This window comes from Peromyscus eremicus, chromosome 17 (genome assembly GCF_949786415.1).
Source record: "Peromyscus eremicus chromosome 17, PerEre_H2_v1, whole genome shotgun sequence".
NCBI classification, from domain to species: Eukaryota; Metazoa; Chordata; class Mammalia; order Rodentia; family Cricetidae; genus Peromyscus; species Peromyscus eremicus.
In genome coordinates this window covers 37199733-37220103 of record NC_081433.1, presented here as the reverse complement: position 1 = coordinate 37220103, position 20371 = coordinate 37199733, and the positions used below count along the sequence as shown (strand labels likewise).

At 43.0% G+C, this 20371-nt stretch overlaps 1 protein-coding gene across 1 annotated transcript in view; it reads right to left on the bottom strand.

The window, feature by feature from the left end:
- Irf2 (interferon regulatory factor 2) overlaps positions 1-20371 on the bottom strand; it is a 107612-nt gene that overhangs the window by 29916 nt on the left and 57325 nt on the right. Inside the window, exons 3-5 of the mRNA XM_059244825.1 lie at positions 8964-9063; positions 8126-8302; positions 7779-7825 (exon numbers count right to left, since the gene is read on the bottom strand). Of these exons, the coding sequence (XP_059100808.1) occupies positions 7779-7825; positions 8126-8302; positions 8964-9063 (324 nt within the window). The remainder of the gene's footprint in view (positions 1-7778; positions 7826-8125; positions 8303-8963; positions 9064-20371) is intronic.

The following is a 20371-nucleotide window of genomic DNA, read 5'->3' as shown; positions in this document are numbered from 1 at the left end:
ATCTTCTGCAATTACAGAATCTAAGACCTGCTGTAGAGCTTAAAGGATTTTTAAGCAAAAGGAAATTGGCACAACAGAGTTTTAAGGGTGAGAAGTGGCCATGCTTACAACTGTGAAACATCCTGCTTTGGTTGCTCTCCAGCTTGGCTTGCTAGATGGGCTTAGAGTGGACCTGAGATAGAGCAGCAGAGGAGCTGGTGGCAGAAGCATCTCACTCCTCTGCTCGGAGCCCCTTCTGCCTCACCTCTAGACCTGTCCTCGTAGGGCCCAATGGAATGGCCAGAAGAACATTTCCCACCCTGACCCACCACCTCCTATCCCAAAGTGCTCTCCTAAAGTCAATTTGAGGACATCAAATCTAAGGGCATCTGCAGGGCTCTGTTAACAAAAGGTCCAGGCTGAGCTTCACCACCACAGGCAGGGAACTGAACCTGGGAGAGTGCACAGGCCCGCCACAGCAGTCCCAGCACCACGGAGATCAAAAGCTGAGGCGCAGTCTCCAGCCCACCTTTCCCCTCCCTTCCCTGGAGCACGGCCATCTTTCCTGGACTCTTCCCCAGCTCTCGCTGTACCTTCCCTTGTGACCTTTGCCCTTGGCTCCTTCTTCACTTCCTTTTCTTTCATCTCAGAGAATTTCTGTCTTAGAGAAGGCCTACTTTCAAGGATTCCAAAGTTGTTCTGGAGTGAACGATCGCACCTTTGGACCTCAGAGAGTCAGCGTGACATGTGCTTGCCAGGGCTCTCTCTCATGTCATACACAAGCTCCAGGCCTAGGTTCCCTCCCTGTATCCTCCTCTTTAATCCACTCCTGTCTTTTCTGACCATACTCGGAAGAAATGTCTCCTCCTCTCCCCACAACGGCCACCATCTCTGTCTGTACTTGCTAGAGTCCATCATTCTCTTCCTCCTACCATGGACTGCCATTAAATATAAACTCCACTGGGCTCCAAAACTTCACCCCAAGTAGTTCAACTTTATTTCCTAAAGTTATCCATAGACATGTGAACAAGAATTCCTGGTAAGAAGCGGTGTCTGGAGAGACTGATCCACTGAATAGAACTTTAGTAATATAAAGTGATTGGAACGTTGCAGGTCCAGGACCAATTAGCTTACCGTGAGCTAGCTTTAGCCTCCATAATAGACATCCCTGCCCCTCTGTGTCGGAACTAACATCCTGTGACTAATCAATAAAAACTTTAAAATATATATTAATATAGCAGTATACTACCTTCCACCAACTTCAAACCTAAGAATGCCGTCAGGGGGCTGGGGAGATGGCTCAGTGGTTAAGAGCACTGGCTGCTCTTCCAAAGGACCCGGGTTCAATTCTCAGCACACACATGGCAGCTCACAACTTGTCTGTAACTCCAGTTTCAGGGGATCCAACAACTTCATATGGACATACATGCAGGCAAAACCACAAATGCACAGGAAATAAAAATAAATAATTAGAAAAAAAGAATACCATCAGATATGAGGCCTATGGAAAAGCTTCTCCCGTCTGTCCGTAAGCACCTTTCTGATGTACCCAACAATGCATTTTAAACTTGCCTTGACTTGTGATTTTCTTGATTCTGTAAAACCGAAACTTCATGGGACCGCTTCCATGTTGGAACATGAAATTTGGAGTGACCGAAATCTATGTTCCAGAGCCACGGTCACTCAAACTTAGTTCTAGAATGAACTATCTTTTCTTTCCTTTAAGGTGAAAGCCATCATTTCTGTGTCCATAGATGTGATTAAGCCTACCACCAGCAGGAGAATGGAAGGACCAGAGATGGCTCCTAGCCTGCTTCATCCAGAACAGCTCTGGTGTGTTTTCAAGGAGATTACTGATACAGGTTCTCTTGTAATCACAGTTTCAAACCTAAAGATCTTTCCCAAACAGAGAAGGGGCTGCTGCAGCAACAGCTCCCACAGGTGGTCACCGTCCTGTCTAACTGGGAATGCACAGTTTTAAAACAGCTCTGGTCTCAGTTGCGGTAAACAGTCCTTCGAGAAAGTTCTGCAGAACCAGTATCCGCTCTTCTGTAACTTCTACCCCCACGTCTGTACTCAGAACTAACATACACCAATGACTTTCACCAGATGATGTTAGGCCGCTTTCTATTCTGTTTCCATGGTAACGCTGATGCTTTGATCTGGAAATACTTGGGTTTTCCTCTGCAAACTACCCCCACGGCAGGAAGCACTTATTCCTTCTTACCTGTGTGCATCTTTATTTCCCATTGTTCTCCACATAAAACCTGCTCAAATTAAGCCAGTTTCCATATTCATTCAGAGAAAACCAAGTAACTCTAACCTCATGAAGGTCCTGGGACTAGGGAATGCAGACCATCTGATCTGGGCCACATTTCTGTCCTCAACGTCTGGCTCGGGTTCTGCAGTTTCCAAAAGGCTGAGGCACGAGTTCACTGACTCTCTCAAGCTATGGCATCTTGGGAAAATGACTCAGCCCCTGTGTCTGGACTGCCTTGATATGACCATCACAGGAAGAGCTAAATAAGGTAATAAAGTCATTTAGGGGAACTAAAAATTGTCAACACCTACTGCTCTCCCTACTTTTAGCCTCATTGTTCTTGGTCTTGCCTATATTCCCACAGAGCAATCTGTTCCATGATATTTTTTGAAGCACATACGTTCCCTGATGATGTTCAGTCTAGGATTGCTCGCTGGCATTTCTCTTATTCTAATCTCCTTAGGTAGACAGGTAGCCCCATGTAGGCCGAGTTTATTTCAGTGATGTATGGCTCTCTAAGCACTCAGGGTACATACACTCTCAGACCGAGTGGTGGAAATGAAGATATTCTAGAGATGCATCTGTCTCAAGTAGATGACCTTACAAAATGTGACGGAAGCCCAGGACTGTGAAGATGTTCATGTTCTCTGCCTCTATTTAAACTTGAACTGCCTTTCACGACCCCAAAGATAGACTTGAGGGGTTTACTTCATCTTTCTATTTTTCTTCCCAGTGTGGTCATATCTTTAAAAAAAAATCTCCATTTTTTGCTTCTTACTATTAATTTGGCTCTTTTAATTGGTTTATTGAGGATGGGTGACCAAACATGGCTTAGAAAACAGGCTAAGACCCCAAAGTTCTATATGACAAGGTGGTCAAACAAATTATCAGGACTGTGTGAAATCTCATTGGGAGACAAGTTTCCCACTTGGATGGGGCCTTTTCCTTCTCCCAGCATGAGATTTCTGGGAAATTTCCCATTTCTTTGGGGTTCCTTGTTTTAATAGCCTGGCAGTCTCTTCAGAATACCTTCACTTCTGCCAGACCAGTTACAAGCCACCAGTTTTGTTTTAAGTCCTCAATCTGGAGGTGTCTGTGTCTGAATGAATAACCAGAATGTGGATAGGAATGAAGGCTAGAATAGATTTAATCAGTGTCAGGTATGTGTTCATAAGAAGCATTTTTTTCTAATCCCTTGACTTGGCATAAGGAACTCCATCTTGGTTTGAGAAAGGGGCTTATCATGAAGTTCAGACTGGCCTCAAACTTTATATCCTCCTGCTTCAGCTTTGTAAGTGGGGAATGACAGGAAGACACTGCCGCTCCCAGCCTGACTCCGTTTTAATTCTGACAACTTCTCCGCTAATCTCCACTTCCCCATATAGAGCCACAAATCTTGGAGAAACTATTTTGTGGGCCAAGGAAGAGCCTACAACCAACATGTCTGTGGCCCAGGAAAAAAAAACTTCAAGTACTTGGCTAGCATGCTCTAAATATTGTTTGCTACTTAAAACTTTAGCTTGAATTGAAGATTGGGAAGAGCTTGCTTCAACAGCTGTAAGTTATTGCAGTTCTAGGTACACAGATAGTTTTCTCAGAAGGTCTCTAGCTCGTCCAGCCACTCACACATTGGCATACAACTGAAGAATTCAGCTTAGGTATTCTGTTAGTTTCGTGGTTGTTTTGACAGGGGTTGTTTTATTTTTTTGAGACAGGTTCTCATGTAGCACAGGCTGGCCTCAAGCTATGTGGCTGAGGCTTACCTTAAAACTCCTGGTCCTTCTACCTCCACACCCCAAGTTCTGGGATGATAGGCATGTGCCACCAAGCACAGCTCAGTTTACGTATTTTGACTTGCAAAAACAACACACAAAAAAGTAAACTATTAATAGTTATTGAAGAAAATCTTTGACTATATGATCCCAGAGCAATCATGGAGTTAACTCTGGAAACATTCTGCAGGGACCCTAAGTCATGCAAGAATCGGGGAAGCCCACTGGCTTTATTCCTGTTCCACTGTAACACTGCAAGACATAGGCAAAAAAAAGATCTACATCCAAAGGTCAGGCTGCACTATGCATGATTCATCAACCCTCCGCTGCAAGAGCGATGTCCCTTGAGGAAGACAGTGTTAATCATATCTTTGTTACACAAGGATTTCATAACATTCGCTGCGAAGCAGAAGCTTCACCCACATGGTTGCACCTAAGGCCTCTCAGTTCCTGGTTCAACATGGCTGAGCCCAGCCCAGGGCTGTGCCTTCCACAGCTTGCTCATTTTAGAGGCCCCACAAAAGACGAGGCCCACAAGGCTGATGCAACTGAAGGTACTCTTTACTTAGGACTCAGGTTTCCTCACGTTCCCACAGTCCTGAAATACTACATGTCTTAACTTTGACTCTGGGCCCTAGTTTCAGGAAGCAGTTTTCCTATCTTAAAAAGACATAATATAATGATCTACCATAGGTTCTTTGGTATTTTATATCAAAGGAAATATAGTGGTTACATGTGGGCAAAATATATTGAAAAGTAGACATTGTTCTGCTGTCAGTTTTCCAAATACAATTATGAAATCAAATCGGTACCCTAATATAAAGCCCCTGACTCCCATCACACATACTTTACTTATGTGTTTCTTCAATAAATGTTTATGTATCCACTCTACTATCAAATACAAATTATTTGTTCTACGTGAGAGTCACTGAATACTGTGAAAACAGTAAATATGATACAATCACACCTAAGATTGCAGCAAATTCCTCAAACTATCTATTTGTGGGGAGAGAAAAAGTTATGCATCTCTTACTGAACAAGATGTTCAAACTGTGGGTCTAAAGAAATGGTACAATGAAATACAATATAGCTAATCACTAGTTTTTTATAATCACAGGGAGAAAAATCATCTTTTTTATATAAAAGGAGATGTAGGAAAACCCAGAGATTAAAAACAAAACCACTCAAGCCGGTTGTGTTGGCTCCAGTCTGTAATCCCAGAACTGGAGAGGCCAAGGGAAGAGAAGTACTGGAAATCTGGAGCCTGCCCAGGCTGCACAGTGAGTTTTTCTCAAGGAAAAACCAAGCAAGCAAGCAAAGAAAGAAAGAAAAGTCTTAATACATAAAAAAAAAAACCCACATGGTTCTCATACCAATTTCCTCCTCTTTTCTGAAGCAAAATTTCCCCATGATATGGTCCAGGACAGCCTCATCTTCAAGAGCTCCCTGATTAGTCCTTAAATTCAAGGATTATAGATAAGTGCTCCCTACCATACCCAGCCCTTAATACGGATCTTCATTAAGGTTAATTAAAAAAAAAATTATACAGAAGCTGTAATAACATTTCTGAGATAACTGGAACCCTGAGCACTGCCTAGATATTTAATCATACTGAGGAATCACTGTCAAATTCATCAGCTGAAGAATACTCTTAAAGATATATATATATATATATATATATATATATATATATATATATATATATATATATATTAGTAAAGTATTTAGGCAAGAAAAAACATGTTTGAAATTTGCTTCCAAGCATTTTGACCACTATCAGAAATTGTGTCTGTAAGTCAAAACGGGTCAAATATTGTGACGTCATACTGACAGACAGGGAATGGACGGAGGTGCTGACGGAACAAAACGTGGCCAGGAGTCGATTACTACTAAAGTCTGGGCGGTGGGCTAGTGCCAACTCTACTCCTTCCTGTGTGTATAGAACTTGTCCACAGTAAAACTACAACACAATTCATTAATCCTGTGCTGTTTTTTTTTAAATAAATATTTTGTTATTTTTAACTTGTGAGTGAGTGTGTGTGTGTGTGTGTGTGTGTGTGTGTGTGTGTGTTACTTATGTGTGTGCCTGTAGAAGCAAAAGGAGGATTTTGGATCTCTTGGAGTTGAAGTTAAAGGTGGTTGTGAGCTACCTGCCATGGGCGCTAGGAACCAAACTCAGGTCCCCTAGAAGCACGAAGCCCTGAGCCACCTCTCCAGTCCCCAATCCTGTGTTCTGTTTAAAATACCTCAGACAAAGGATCACTGCTAAACAGTCTGCCTGAAGTACTTATTTTCCAGTGCAGAGATAAACACCTCTCGACCCGGAACAGCTAGCCAAGTGTTCCCTCAAACTCTAACCACGGGGCCAAGAGAAATGGCTTCTCCACTCTGAGAACTTGCTGCTCTTCTAGAGGGTTAGGGTTCAATTCTTCATACACACATGGAGGCTCACAACTGTCCATAACTCCAGATCCAAGGGATCTGAGGCCCTCGCTGGCCTCTGTAGGTACCAGGCATGTACATGGTGCGCGGACATCCAGGCAAGATGCCTATATGCATTAAAAATAATCTAATAGCAGTTAGCCATATACATACCACAATTCTACAGCTAATATTCAACCAAGCACTGGTCTATTCTAACCATATATATAGACTTCTTTTCTTGTAATTATTCCCTAATGATATAACACCACAACTTTTTTTACTATTAAGTATTAAAAGTAACTAAGGGGTAATTTAAAGTAAATGGGAGATAAGGATAGGTTCTATGCCAACACTACTACATCATTTTCCATGAGGCTATCTTGTAGGGGAGGGGAATCCTGAGGACCAGGTCCCAATGATAGCACAGGATGTTGTCCCTTCTCAAACCTAATGAGATACCTAAAGTAATTCACTTTGTGTTTTTTGTTTGTTTTTTATTGTAAATCAGAATATTCCACATCCACTTCAAGCTCAGTTCTAAGGAGCCATGGGACCTTGCATACAAGCCACTTGACTTTTATCTGTCAGTCCCTTCCCCTACACACAGAAGCCAGTGACCACTATCACCTCTGGGGTGGTCTTTGGGTCTCTAACTGTACTGTCCGCCCTTTGCATAAAAACGGATGGGCTCCCCAGTCAGGCACAGGGCTTGACACCTCTCTCACTATTTAACAGGGGCTACACCTTCTATGAGCTAAGACAATTGAAATGTAGGGGTGGTCAGACCACTTAGCCGACTGATAACCTCAAGCACATAGACCCATCCCCCTAGAGAACTCTTGGAACACATTCAATCACAGAACAGAAAAGAACATTGAGACTCACACTAATAAGAGTGTCTGAACTACTGTGTTCCCAAGCTAATGGCTTATGATAGAACAGACAGAAAGATAGTTAAGACTTCTTAACAGACATATGTAATAATTATGATAGTTTTCAAACATATTTCATAGCCTGAAAGCATATTCCACAGTATGAGACCTAAGTTGGTTGCTGGAGCTTGGTTGGGGCTGAGTGACAGGTAAGGAGAGGTGACCGTCAAGCTCTGCGTATCTGTTACATCATTTTTCTCTGGGACACTGGTGTGAGCAAAGCATAAGTGGACTTGTGTCTGCAAGTGGGTGCATGCAGAGGAGGAAATATAAACAGCACATGAAACACAATAGAAAGAGGGGAAAGGGCAAGGCCTGCATAAAGGTCCTGCTACTGCTCTGATGTGACAGACTATGACTCATTAATGCACGGTCACAACATGGGCTTTCTAAACAACCAAAGACTATTACCTTGATGTGCTTAACTCGCTCCTCTTTTTCCGTCTTTGGTTTCTTTCCTGTGGCAACAAAAAGGTAGTTCTGGATCAGTTCACGAAGGACAGAGGAAGATGAGCTTTCCTCCATTAAATTCTTTCTGAAACCCACTGCCTCAGCTATACAAGATCGGAAGTACAAATCTTTTTGCCTTTGGTGCCTTGAAAGTCATTTTCCCAAGGCAAGTGAAGGCGGAATTATCACCTCTAGGGTGAACAAGTATTCTACCCTTCAAAGTGACGACAGAGGCAGAAATGAAGAGTCTAAAAGGGCACCATGGTCTACAGTGAGGGATCATTTCTTTAATCTGTAGAGGGCTTTACCTTTTTTAGAAGGGCGCTCGGATAAGGGCAGCATCCGGTACACTCTGAAGGCATTGTTCCCTTTCTTTATACTTCTGTCTTTCACTTCTTCGATATCAGGCAAGGAATTCATGGCACACCGAAAATTCGCTTTCCATGTTTTTGGATCAGGTTTATCTACTCCTGGTTGATGCTTTCCTAGCAAAATAGCCAAAGATAAAGAAAAAGAGGGAGGGCATTAGACATAGGGGAGGAGGTCTAAAACAGTACTGAGAGAGACAGAGAGCAAAAAGCCTCTATTGCAGATGACAAACGATCCTGCTTTGCCGGAAGCTGAGGTATTTCTAAGCTACAGGCATTTTATTTTAAAAACCTAGACAACAGAGACCACACTTGGGCAAGCTGGTCTCTCTGGTTCTACCATCCATATTTGAGGGGAAAAATAAAATGGTAGATGAAGAATCAAACCACAGATAAGTCTAGAAAGCCAACAAGCAGAATTAACTAGCTTCAAATGTAAGTAAAAAGTCCACTTCTAAAGATAGCTCCCTGCAGAAATTTTGTAATAAATAAATGTATGACTATAAGTTAGTAGTGCTAAAGTTCCCCTAGTAACCCTTAGGAACTTATGAGAATACCACATCTATGGGAAATTTAAGGGCTGGGAACCTCTAGGATGGGTGGGGACATCACTTCTGAGTGATGCTGTCTCTACTCCTCATACATCCCCTAGATGTACCTGAGGACAAGTCACGGGATTTCAGAGCTATCTTCTGAGGTCATAAGGAAGGATGTTTGTGTAACAAAAGCAAAAGTCAACAACAGCAACTGTGTAAATAAGCAAGCCAAGGGTTAATACCTGTATGGATCGCCCAGTTTCTGAAGAGTGGGGCATCCTTCTCCACATCCCACCCATGTCTAGCTGCATGCATCCAAGGGATCTGGAAAATCTTCTTTTCCTGAAATGAGATGGGGGTTGGGGGGATAGAAGTTAAGTAAAAACTAAAGTTGTGGGGCTTGGCTGAGGACAGCATGTGCTGGTGAAGTTTCAGTGCTAAATTCCACAACTAAGCAACACTGAGTTTGTGAGGGTCTGTAATGAGGTCAACTGTAAAACAAGCCCATGGCCTGGGAAGGTGGATCCACCGGTAAAGAGCATGAAGACCCAAGTTCAAGCACCCATGTAAAAAGCCAGGTGTCATGTGTGCCTGTGTCTTGGTTAGGGTGACTACTGCCATGATGAAACACCATGACCAAAGCAATTTGGGAGGAAATGGTTTATTTGGCTCATGCTTCCATATCACTTTTCATCAATGAAGGAAGTCAGGACAGGAACTCAAACAGGGCAGGAACCTGGAGGCATGAGATGATACAGAGGCCATGGAGGGGTGCTGCTTATTGGCTTGCTCCACATGGCTTGCTCAGCCTGCTTTCTTCTAGAACCCAGGACCACCAGCCCACTGGTGGCACCACCCACAATGGGCTGGGTCCTCTCCCATCAATCACTAATTAATAAAATGTCCTACAAGCTTGCCTACAGCCAGATCGTATGGATACATTTTCTTAATTGATGTCCCCTCCTCTCAGATGACTTTTAGCTTGTGTCAAGTTGACATTAATCTATCCAGCACAGCCTACAATCCTCGAGCTAGAGAAGTAGAGACCAGAAGACCCCTGGAGCATGCTGGCCAATTAATCTTGCTCAATCAGTAGACTCCAGGTTCAGGGAGAGATACTGTCTCAAAAAATAAGGTGGAAAGCCAATATCAAACATGCACAACTACAGACATATGAGCATGCACACACACAACATGCACACATATTTGAAGAAAACTGAAATCAAAGAAAAAAATCCCACTGCCCCATTGGGTCCCTAATTCTGACAATCTATGCAGGAAGGAATTCAGAGTCTTGCATGGCCTGGAAGAACAGGAGTGTATTGTAAGGTCAAAGGTGAAGATTTATGCTACAGTGATGTGTTCCACGCTTTGTTTCCCTTCCCTTTTGTACAGTCACAAAACACCAGCCACTGGCTGAAACGTCTAGTATGTATTTATTATTTCTTCTTGTCACGTTGCTAAGGAAATGTCTAGTGTATTGGTGACCACTGCTACAGAAAACAAGTATCTTCCATTTTGCATGGGTATTTACCAAACACAGAGGGGTGTGTGTGTGTGTGTGTGTGTGTGTGTGTGTGTGTGTGTGTGTCTGTCTGTATCATTCTAAATCCCTCCAGGTCTACTGTCCTGGACATAAGAGCAGGAAATGCAAAGATATTCAGTCTGTGAGGTCATACTCATTCTCCAGCAAAAAGTTCGATACATACCCTACACCCTACACCCTACACTAGACTCTATCTTTCTTACCCTCTGAGCACAGCTCACAACTGCTTAAGTCAAACCCAGCAAACGCACATGCTCAGAAACTAACACTCTAGCAAAAGTCTACTCAGAGTGACACCTCATGTGTGAAAGAAAGGTGGGTAGGCCCACCCTCGACCACATCTGTGTGCTACACACCTGACTATGCATGTCCACGTGGGTAGGTCTACCTACCGACCACACCTGTGCACTGCACACCTGACTATGCATGTCCACATGGGTAGGCTCACCCTCCAACTACACCTGTGCACCGCACATCGGACTATGCATGTCCACATGAGGCTCACTTTTGTTTCTTGCAACCACGGAAGGAACTAAGTAGATGCTTATCATTTCCATTTTACAAGTGAGGGAACTGAAGAAGGGAATTCAATTATTTTGCCAAGGAACTTGTGGTTCAACATATCTAAACGCAGAGTCAAAGTCGTGTGACCCCTTATTAACCCACACATTGTCTCCCATCCTCTACACTTAGATTTCCTGCCTTGTTGTCTTGGATTCTGTGGAATGTGGGGAGTTTGGGAGCTAAGGTAGGGAGGTGTGTTTTGTCTGTTTTTGTTTGTTTGTTGAAAGCTTCTGGGCCATTCTGATAATTGCTAAGTACCAAGGATCCCTCCCTGCACCACACAATGGGGCAGAAAAGGGAAGGTCAGTAGGGAATTTCCACCAACGGATCTCACATATTGAAATCTAGAAAAGAACCCAGCACTCTCAAAGAGACCTCAAGACAGAACCACTTACAGGGATTGAACTGACAACATTTTAAAATGCTGTAGAGTTTCCAGAACTGTTATTAGGGGGGAAATCTACTGTATTTATAACAGTCCGTTAATAAAGAAGAACCGAAAGTTACAAACATTTTCATAAATTCTTCACTGTTCAGTGTGTGCTGCACACAGGTGGGCCAATGAGCAGGGGGATCAGAAGGTTGAGTGGAATTTTAATTTTTTAATGCGTGTGAAAAATCAGAGAGCAAAATTGCTTACTGCAGTTTTTGATGTTCTTGTGAAAAATGAATACAAATACAAAGAAACTGATTTCATGGAAATGTTTTCCCTGCTGGTTAGATTTCAAAACGCTAGAAGGTGCAAGGAGGATGCTGGGGGAGAAAACACATCCATGGGATTAAACCATCAATGGTCCAGCACTGGACTCTGCATGCTATTATAATACCTGCTGTAACGAAGCCAGGCAAGATGTGTCCACCAGTGCAATAATGGCATGGATGTTAGCAACCAACTACTTTCTGAGGCCTGTTCCATGGGTGGGAATCTGTGCCTGGCATTGCAAACCGGTTCAAAAGCCATGACTATGAAAGTCATAAGCCCTAGTTGGGAACCAAGTACAACCTTTTTTTTTTTTTTTTTTTTTTTTTGCTAAACTGACATGTTGTCAAACTTCCTTCTCAATATTTTTGTTTATGCCCATAGAATAGTGTTGTTCTCAACCTTAGCTAGAGAAGTCTCTTTTTGCAGTGGGTAGCATTCAGTGCGGACTTGTAACCAGTCAAAGTACTGAGAATAAGTGCCTATTGAGTGTCAGCCCTAAAAAGGACATCTCTATCAATCTCCTCAAGACTCTGGGGACATCACAGAAGAAGGGGCAGAAAGACTGCAATAGTGGGAGAATGGGGAGGAATGTTGTGACATCACATGACTGTTGGGGAGTGTTATGACATCACATGACCACTGCACTTATGAACTGACAGCAGCTATGGTTATCTGCACAAAACCAAGCCAGTCCACATTTAGAAAGGAAGGGAGACAGGCTCACCGAGTCTCACCCCAGCTGAGAAGATACAATGTCAGTTGATGGCTGCTCAGGGAGGGACGGCCATTTTCCTTTGGGGGTGTGGCTGCTAATATATTGCTCATGCTCTGGCTGCTGGCCCCACACCCATGCACGTGTGGGAGGTGCTAACGGAACTCAGTGGATGATTAAAACAAAAAGACAGTGAACATGAAGGTTGGAGGGGGGATATATCCAGGGGAGGTTTAAGAGTGGGAAGGGGAACTGAGGATGGATCTGGTCAAAGTATATTGTTTACATGTATGAAACTGTCAAAGAATCCATATAAAATATTCTGTAAAAAAGATTCCAGTTATTTTTTCCTGGAATTTACCCCTATAATTTAAAGCTTTCTGCTTGAAAATACAGACTCTGAAGAATGTGTTGTACTTTTTTTCTACATGAAAAGAGTTCTGATGTCACCCAATTAGAATTCTGTTCCCCAAGACACAGAGTGACATCTTTCCAAGCATTTCATGCATGTGCGCGCACACACACACACACACACACACACACACACGCATGTGCACACACATATACATTTGTTCACACACACACAAATGTGGTCTCATAGGAATCAAACAAAAATCATGAAATCATAAAAATGCTGACTGAATCTAGCAACTGCCAGTACAGATCATGCTGACAGGGGTAAAGAACCCAAATAGAGCTTGAGTCACTAAAGAATTACAGACTGAAACACCAAGCATCTCACCCCCACCAGAACGGCTACAGAGGGAGTAAGAGAAAACGAGAATATAAGAAGCGTTTGTGAGGATCCGGAGATACCGGAACTCCCATGCACTGCTGAGCGAATGTGGAATACAGCAAAGCCACCGTGGGGGAAATACTCTGGCCATTCCTCAGAAAATTAAACACACAAGTTGCCTGCTGGCAACTCCGTAATTTCACTTAATGTCTGGATATGTACTCAAAGAATTATAACAAGTATTCAGCAAACACCGAGATGTGGATATGCACAAGCTTACAAAGCCCAAAGATGGCAACAGCCCAAATGCCCGCCGGCTGGTGAATCCAAAAACTAAGTTTGGCATGCGCATACAGTGGAGTATCATGCCACTCTTTCCTGTATCCCACTGGACATCACTCCATTTAGTTTGTACAGATCACGTGCACCCACCTGGGTGAACTGTGCAAGACTGTACCGACAAAAAGACTCCCCGACACAAAGGAACAGACACGAAATGGCCCCATTCGTAGGGAATAACCAGGAAGAGCAAAGCTATAAGGACTGAGGGCAGCTCAGCCATTGCCAAGCACCAGCGAAGGAAGCAATGGGCAGTGACTGGTTAATGAATATGGCGTTTGATCTGGGTGGGGTGAAAAAAGGTTTGGAAGGAGATGGTGGTAGTAATTGTGAAATACTATGAAGGTGCCTAATGTCTCTGAAATGTACACTCTAAAATAGCTAAAGTGGTTAGCTTTTTAAAAACTATACATAACTTTTAACTACTTTTTCATACTGTATAAAAAGCATCCCAGAGTTTAAAAATATTCTAATGGAAAAAAAAAATATGAGTTTTGTGTTAAAAATGCATTTGTGTTTATATGTATGTGTGTCTGTGTATGTGTTAGGAGGGAAGCATACGTATATGGGAGTGTAGGTCCAGAGGATCCCCCAGAGCTGGGGTGACAACTGGTTGGGAGTCACCCAATGTGGGTGCCGGGAACTGAAGCAGAGTCCCCCTCCAAGAGAAGTATACTCTCTTAACTGCTGGACCATCTCTCCAGAGCCAAGATTCATTTTAAAATTGAGATTTGCAACAAGCATTTTTGTCAAAAATTTTTGTGCTTCCATGGACAGAAACCGTGTTGTTACATGTCTGTGTAGACCCTGAGGCATCTTCAGAGTCCAGTGGCCCAGAATCCCTCATAGTCCTGCACACCCAGTGGTTGTACACACTTTGATAGGAAGATTGCTCCTGAGTCCTCCTGTATGTGCATATGAACAGACCTGCCCAACTGAGGAAGAGCTGGCTGAGATGAGAAAATCACCTGAGGCTCTCTTGAGCAGGGTGAACAGCACATATCTCAGTTCCCATGGAAACTAGTTCTGTTGTCTCTCTCTGCTTCATTTTCCCCCAACCCTGATAAGATGTTCTAACTGGTTTGTTCCTTCTGTTTGGACTTTTTACCCTGTGCAGAGATAGCCTTAAAAACACAAGCCTGCTTCAAAGTGAAGAAAAGAGAGAGTCCTTTGATCTGAGGAGTGGCCACAGTGTCTTGGTCTAAATGGATCTCTACTGTGAATGTCGACAATCAGAATGGAAATCATCACAGAGCCACCAGGGAAATGATGAACCCAGCGGTGGATGCCTCCTTCATTCCTAGATAAATGGCCTCGGAAAATTACAAGCAACCATACAGACAAATCCAGAACTAGCCTGGATTGTCTACCAAGTCAATGACAAGAAAGAAAGCAAAAACAGGGTACTTCCTGCTCACAGTCAGCAAAGACCTGAGAGTCATAAAACCCAACCTGCAAACCAAACACAGACATACAGCAAGAAGATTATGCACCATAACCAAGTAGGCTTTATACCCGAGGTGCAGGATGGTTCAACATATGCAAGTCAATAAAAGCAATAGGCCAAATAAATAAATAAATAAATAAATAAATAAATAAATAAAAGCAATAGGCCACATAAAGGGACTTAAAGACAAAAATCACATGATCATCTCAATAGATGCATGATCCAACATGCCTTCATGGTAAAAGTCCTAGATAAGGTAGGCTAGAAGGAACGTAATAAAGGTTGTATGTGAGAAACTCAAGACAACGTCATCCTAAATGAAGAAAAGCTTAAGTCAATCCTGCTTAAATCAGGAATGAGACAGGGATGTCCACTAGCCCCACTCCTTTGCAATATTGTGCTCAAAGCACTAGCTAAAGCATCAAGGCAAGAGAAGGAAATTAATTATAGGGATATAACTAAGGTAAGGAGTCAAACCATCTCTATTCACAGATGACATGATACTATACATTAGAGATCCCAACAATTCTACCGGAAATCTTCTAGAAATGATCAATTCAGCAATGTGGCAGGATACAGAGTCAAGAAAGCATCTCTAACAATGGTGCTGAGGAAACTTACTGTCCACATGCAAAGGAAAGAAACTAGACCTGTATCTATCACCTTTCACAAAAACTAACTCCAAATGGACCAAAGACCTAAAGGTGAAACCTGGAAACCTGAAACTCCTTGAGGAAAACACAGGCAGTACTTACAGGATATAGGTATAGACAATGACTCCCTGGATAGGACTTCATTGGCCCAAGAATTAAGGTCAACAAGTGACAAGTGGGACTTCATGAAACTAAAAGTGCTGTGGGATGGTCTGTATGTCAAATGTGTTGCTCTGATTGGTCAATAAATAAAACACTGATTGGCCAGTAGCCAGGCAGGAAGTATAGGCGGGACTAAGAGAGGAGAATTGAGAGAATAGGAAGGTGAAGGGAGACACTGCCAGCCACCGCCATGACAAGCAGCATGTGAAGATGCTGGTAAGCCACGAGTCACATGGCAAGGTATAGATTTATAGAAATGGATTAATTTAAGATGTAAGAACTAGATAGCTAGAAGCCTGAGCCATTAGGCCAAACCATTTAAATAATATAAGCATCTGTGTGTTTATTTTATAAGTGGGCTGTTGGACTGCTGGGGCTTGGCGGGACCTGGAGAGAATACTCTCCAGCCACACTAAAAGTCTTCCACACAGCTAAAGAAACAATTGGTAGGGTGAAGAGGAAGCCCAGAGAATGGGTGGGAATCGTTGTCAGCTATACATCTGAGAAGAGGATTAATATCCAGAATATATAGAGGACTCAAAAATGAAAGTCAAACAAAACAAAACGTAAGACCTATTCAAAAAAATGGACCTGAATCTGAACACAGTTCTCAAGAGAAGAAAAAAATGTCTAAGAAATACTTCAGAAAAATGTTCATCATCCCTAAGCAATTAAGGAAATCCAAATCCAAACGATTTTGAGATTTAACCTCACCCCAGTCAGAGCAGCAAAGATCAACAAACAACTGACAGAAAATGCTAGAGAAGGGATGCGGAAAAAGGAACCTTCACTCACTGTTGGTAGGACTGCAACTAGTCCAACCGCTCTGTAAATCATTGTGGGGAAGCTAAAAGTAGATCTGCCATGTGACCCAGTTTTACCACTCGGTGGCACAGCCTACTCCGTGGATATTTTACTCAGCATGCCCATTGCTGCTCTATGCCCAATACTTAGGAAATGAAAACAACTTCAACGTCTTCCAACTGATGAATCGATAATGAAAATGTGGTACATACACACTCTGGAAATCAGCTGTAAAGAAAAAACGAAATCATAAAATTTGCAGGTAAATGGACGGAACTAGAAAAGATTGAAGAGTGAAGTAACCCAGACCTAGATAGACAAACATCAAATGTTCTCTCTCATCCAAGGTTTCTAGCTCCAAATCTTCAGGTGTGAGTATATAACACAGACTAACTACGGAAACTAGGAAAGTGAAAAGAGACCATTGCAAGGTCGGGGGTGGGATAGCAATAGAGAACAGCAGAGTAAAGGGATCTGAAGAGGGGAAATGGGAAAAACATGGGGGCTCTAATTAGGAAGGAGAGGGAGAGAAATACAGCAGAACAGATGGTAAAATTACAGTAAGGATGTCTGAAAAAGCCACGAGGAACCATACAATTAACTATTCACTAAAAATATCTGTAATACATGTAAGTTGGTGTGTAGATAAACAAATATAGTTTAAATGAAATTTCCCATCTGGGCTGACAATCCTTCCCCCAAGAGCCACAGACCACCTAGTAAAACTCCAACAAAAGGTATAAGAAGTCCTCTTCTGAGTTGTTGGTCAGAGTGTCCAAAAGATTCCCAAAATATTATAGATTCTTGCTGTTACCTTTAGTTGCCTACCTCACTTCATCCCACCCCTTAGGTGGACGCTAAGTCCCTATTGTTTCAGACAGTATTCATTTCAGACCAAGGACCCGGAAGCCCTGAGCTGGCTGGATCTAACCTGAAAGCTTCCTCCCTGAAGACTAGCTCTCATGGTATCAGAGGGTGCCATCCCAAAGGAGGGAGGCAGCCAACAATCGACCCAGCTTTGACACCTATGAACCACGAGGATGACCGGCGTCACACGCTAACCCTAAGGGTTCTGTAGTGGTACACATACCTTGGTGGTAACCAACAGCTCTTGAATTGGACTTTGAACTTCAGACCCAGTCATCAAGAGGGAAATCACGTCTGGTACTGAAAACTCAGCCAACTACCCAGGACTAGTGAAATCCAGGCTCTTTCGCTAAACTAGCGCAGTCCCTAACTACATTCTAAATATTTGTTCTTACACCCACAGATAAGTGCAGCTCTCAGCCCTCACCAAGGAAACTCTATCTTTGCAGCAGAGAGAGTATTGCAGAAAACAATCACTCAAAAGGCAGAGTTGTGGGACCCAGTCCTAACTGCTGCATCTGCAATACAACTCTTGCACCTGAGGCTCAGGGATCATTGCAGAAGAGGTAGAAGAAAGATTGTAAGAGCCAGAGGATCCGGAGACTGTGTCGCCTAGATATGTCGGAAAGCACACCCATGAAGTCTCACCAGCATGGCTGCCTGAACAAGGATGGCATCAAGGGACATGGTAATGTGGAAGGGGCAAAGCTCAGGAGGCTTCAACCCTAGGCAAAGAGCCACAGGCACCCAAGCAAAGCTGAGAGTGAGAGAAAGAGTCTTCCCCAGGGGAGAGCACACCAATTGGTTATCCAGTACCAAATGATCAATCCTAAAGACATACATACACATAACATCGTACAGACTGATCAGGCGGTATTTATGTATTTAGGAACAAACATATAAAAAAAAAAGAAGAAAATGAGGTCATGAAAAGAGAGTAAGTGGGGTTCATGGGAGAATATAGAAGGAGGAAGTGATGTAATTATATTTATATCTCAAAAAATAAACTATTTAATTTAAAGTTATCTTGGGAATACAGAGGCATCTGAATATAAGTGGGACAGTGATACTAGAAAAATTACTATTGACTTTGTCCAATTTACAAAGATATAGTAGATAGGTTAAAAAAAAATATCCTCAATCTTACAGATGTACATCATCATCCGACAGTTTTAAGATACTACCCCCTCTTACCCAAACAGAAAAGATAAAGCAAGTAGCAAGAAATTTAGAGGTGGGCATATGAGAATTTGGTCTCCTATTCATTCTAGACATATGACTTGACCATACTGCATCATTTTGCCAATACTGTCATAAAAAGTAGATGGTCCTTCCAGGGTCTCATTCATCAGTAATTCAGATGCTGCTTTGGGAACAGTCTAGATGTTCATTTGGACTCTTGCAATGAGACCTGTTACATGACAGGTTTCCTTCAACTTTATTAGAAATGGGAATGGAAACAAATGAAGGCACAATTAATCACCTACTGTGTCTTACTAAGAATGCCCTACACGGGCTGGACTCTTCCTTGGAGATACACACAACAGCAGCCAACCCACTTGTCCTAACTTTGATCTCTCTTTTTCTTTTTTTGTTTGATTGGTTTTTTGTTGTTGTTGTTTTTGTTTTTGTCATGTTTTGAGGCAGGGTTTCCATATAGACCCATTTAGACTCAAATGCTCAGCAATACTGAGTATGAAGATTACAGATATACACCACCATGCTTGTTAATCTTAGTGTAAAAAAAAAAGCCATGGATTTGGGCCAGGACCTTCATTCATAGGTGTAGATAAATTGCTAACCAGTCGTATAAAATAATAAATATAGAGCCAGAATTTGTGGTTAAAGCCTGAGAGATCGAAGGAATAGGAAAAGCCACAGCTCCTCCTACTTGGTCAGGCACGAGGTCTGGCGCTGTGCATAGAGTAACCATCAGGACAGCCATGCCCTGTACCAACAGCTTCCAGGAATAGGTAAAAAATGCATTCTGAGTGTCAACTTCTATGGTCTGGATGTGGCTGGAGCGTTTTTTGCAAGGCTTTCTTAAGGTCTGCAGCATGGATGGGTTGAGATGATGGAAGTTTTAAGTGATGGGGGTCCAGTGGAGAACAATGAATCACAAGCTCTGCGCTCATGAATGGGTTGGTGCTGTTTGGGGAAGTGGGTCAGGTCTGGTAGGAGTATCCTAGTTCCTTAAAGAATCTACTGGGGTGGTTTGTTTGTCTGTCGTTTTTAACAGCAAGCTGCCCTGCCCAGGTCTTCTCTCCTAGCCTTCAGGTTTGCCTCCTCTGTTGTTGGCCCTGTTGTCAAGCAGTCCTCACCAGGACGTGTTCTGCTCCAGCAACCTGTACTGAGAGTCGGCAAATTCCATGGCATGCAGTTTAACACATTCTGTTACAGCAGTGCACCAGAACACCAACTGTGGTGCAAGAGAATCACAAAGTCTTGGGGATGGTGCATATCTTTCCCTAGAATCCCAACAGTCTTCAACAGCAAACGAGGTATTGGAAAGACCTCAACCCACTCAAAATACCAAGAGGGTTCTGGGAGTCCTTGTGATGGAAAAACAACAGACTCTTGGTGATGGATGAATGCCAACAAGCCTAAGTTAGAGAAAACCTAGAAAAGGTCCCCATGGGAGTTTAGGTATGGATAGAAAACACCCTGGCCCATCTCAGGCCTATACTGTCCATGTGCACAGAAAACACACCTGCTGTAGTGGGTCACCTGTCTAACAGGGACCCTCAGACACTGAGCAGCCTAAGCATTCCTGTGTCAATATTGTCCTGAGAAACCAAGGTAGCTAGAGCCAGTGACACGTTCCTTTCAATCAGATGGCCCCAGGTCCAGCTCTAGCCGAAGTGCCTATAAGATGGCAAGGAGGTCCCCTTCCCTACTCTTCTCTGGGAAGAGAACTGTGGTGCCAGGAAACTGAGAAGGGATTCCCAGCAGGGAAGGGGCCCCTGAGCACGCCAAGGGTTTGGTTATACAAAGAAAAATGATTGTCTCTGGCCCTAGAACAGAAAAATATGAACAGGGCTATGGATATACCTCACTGGCAGAGTACCTGCCCAGCAGCACAAGGCTTTTTTATCCCCAGTGCTGGAGGTAATGGGC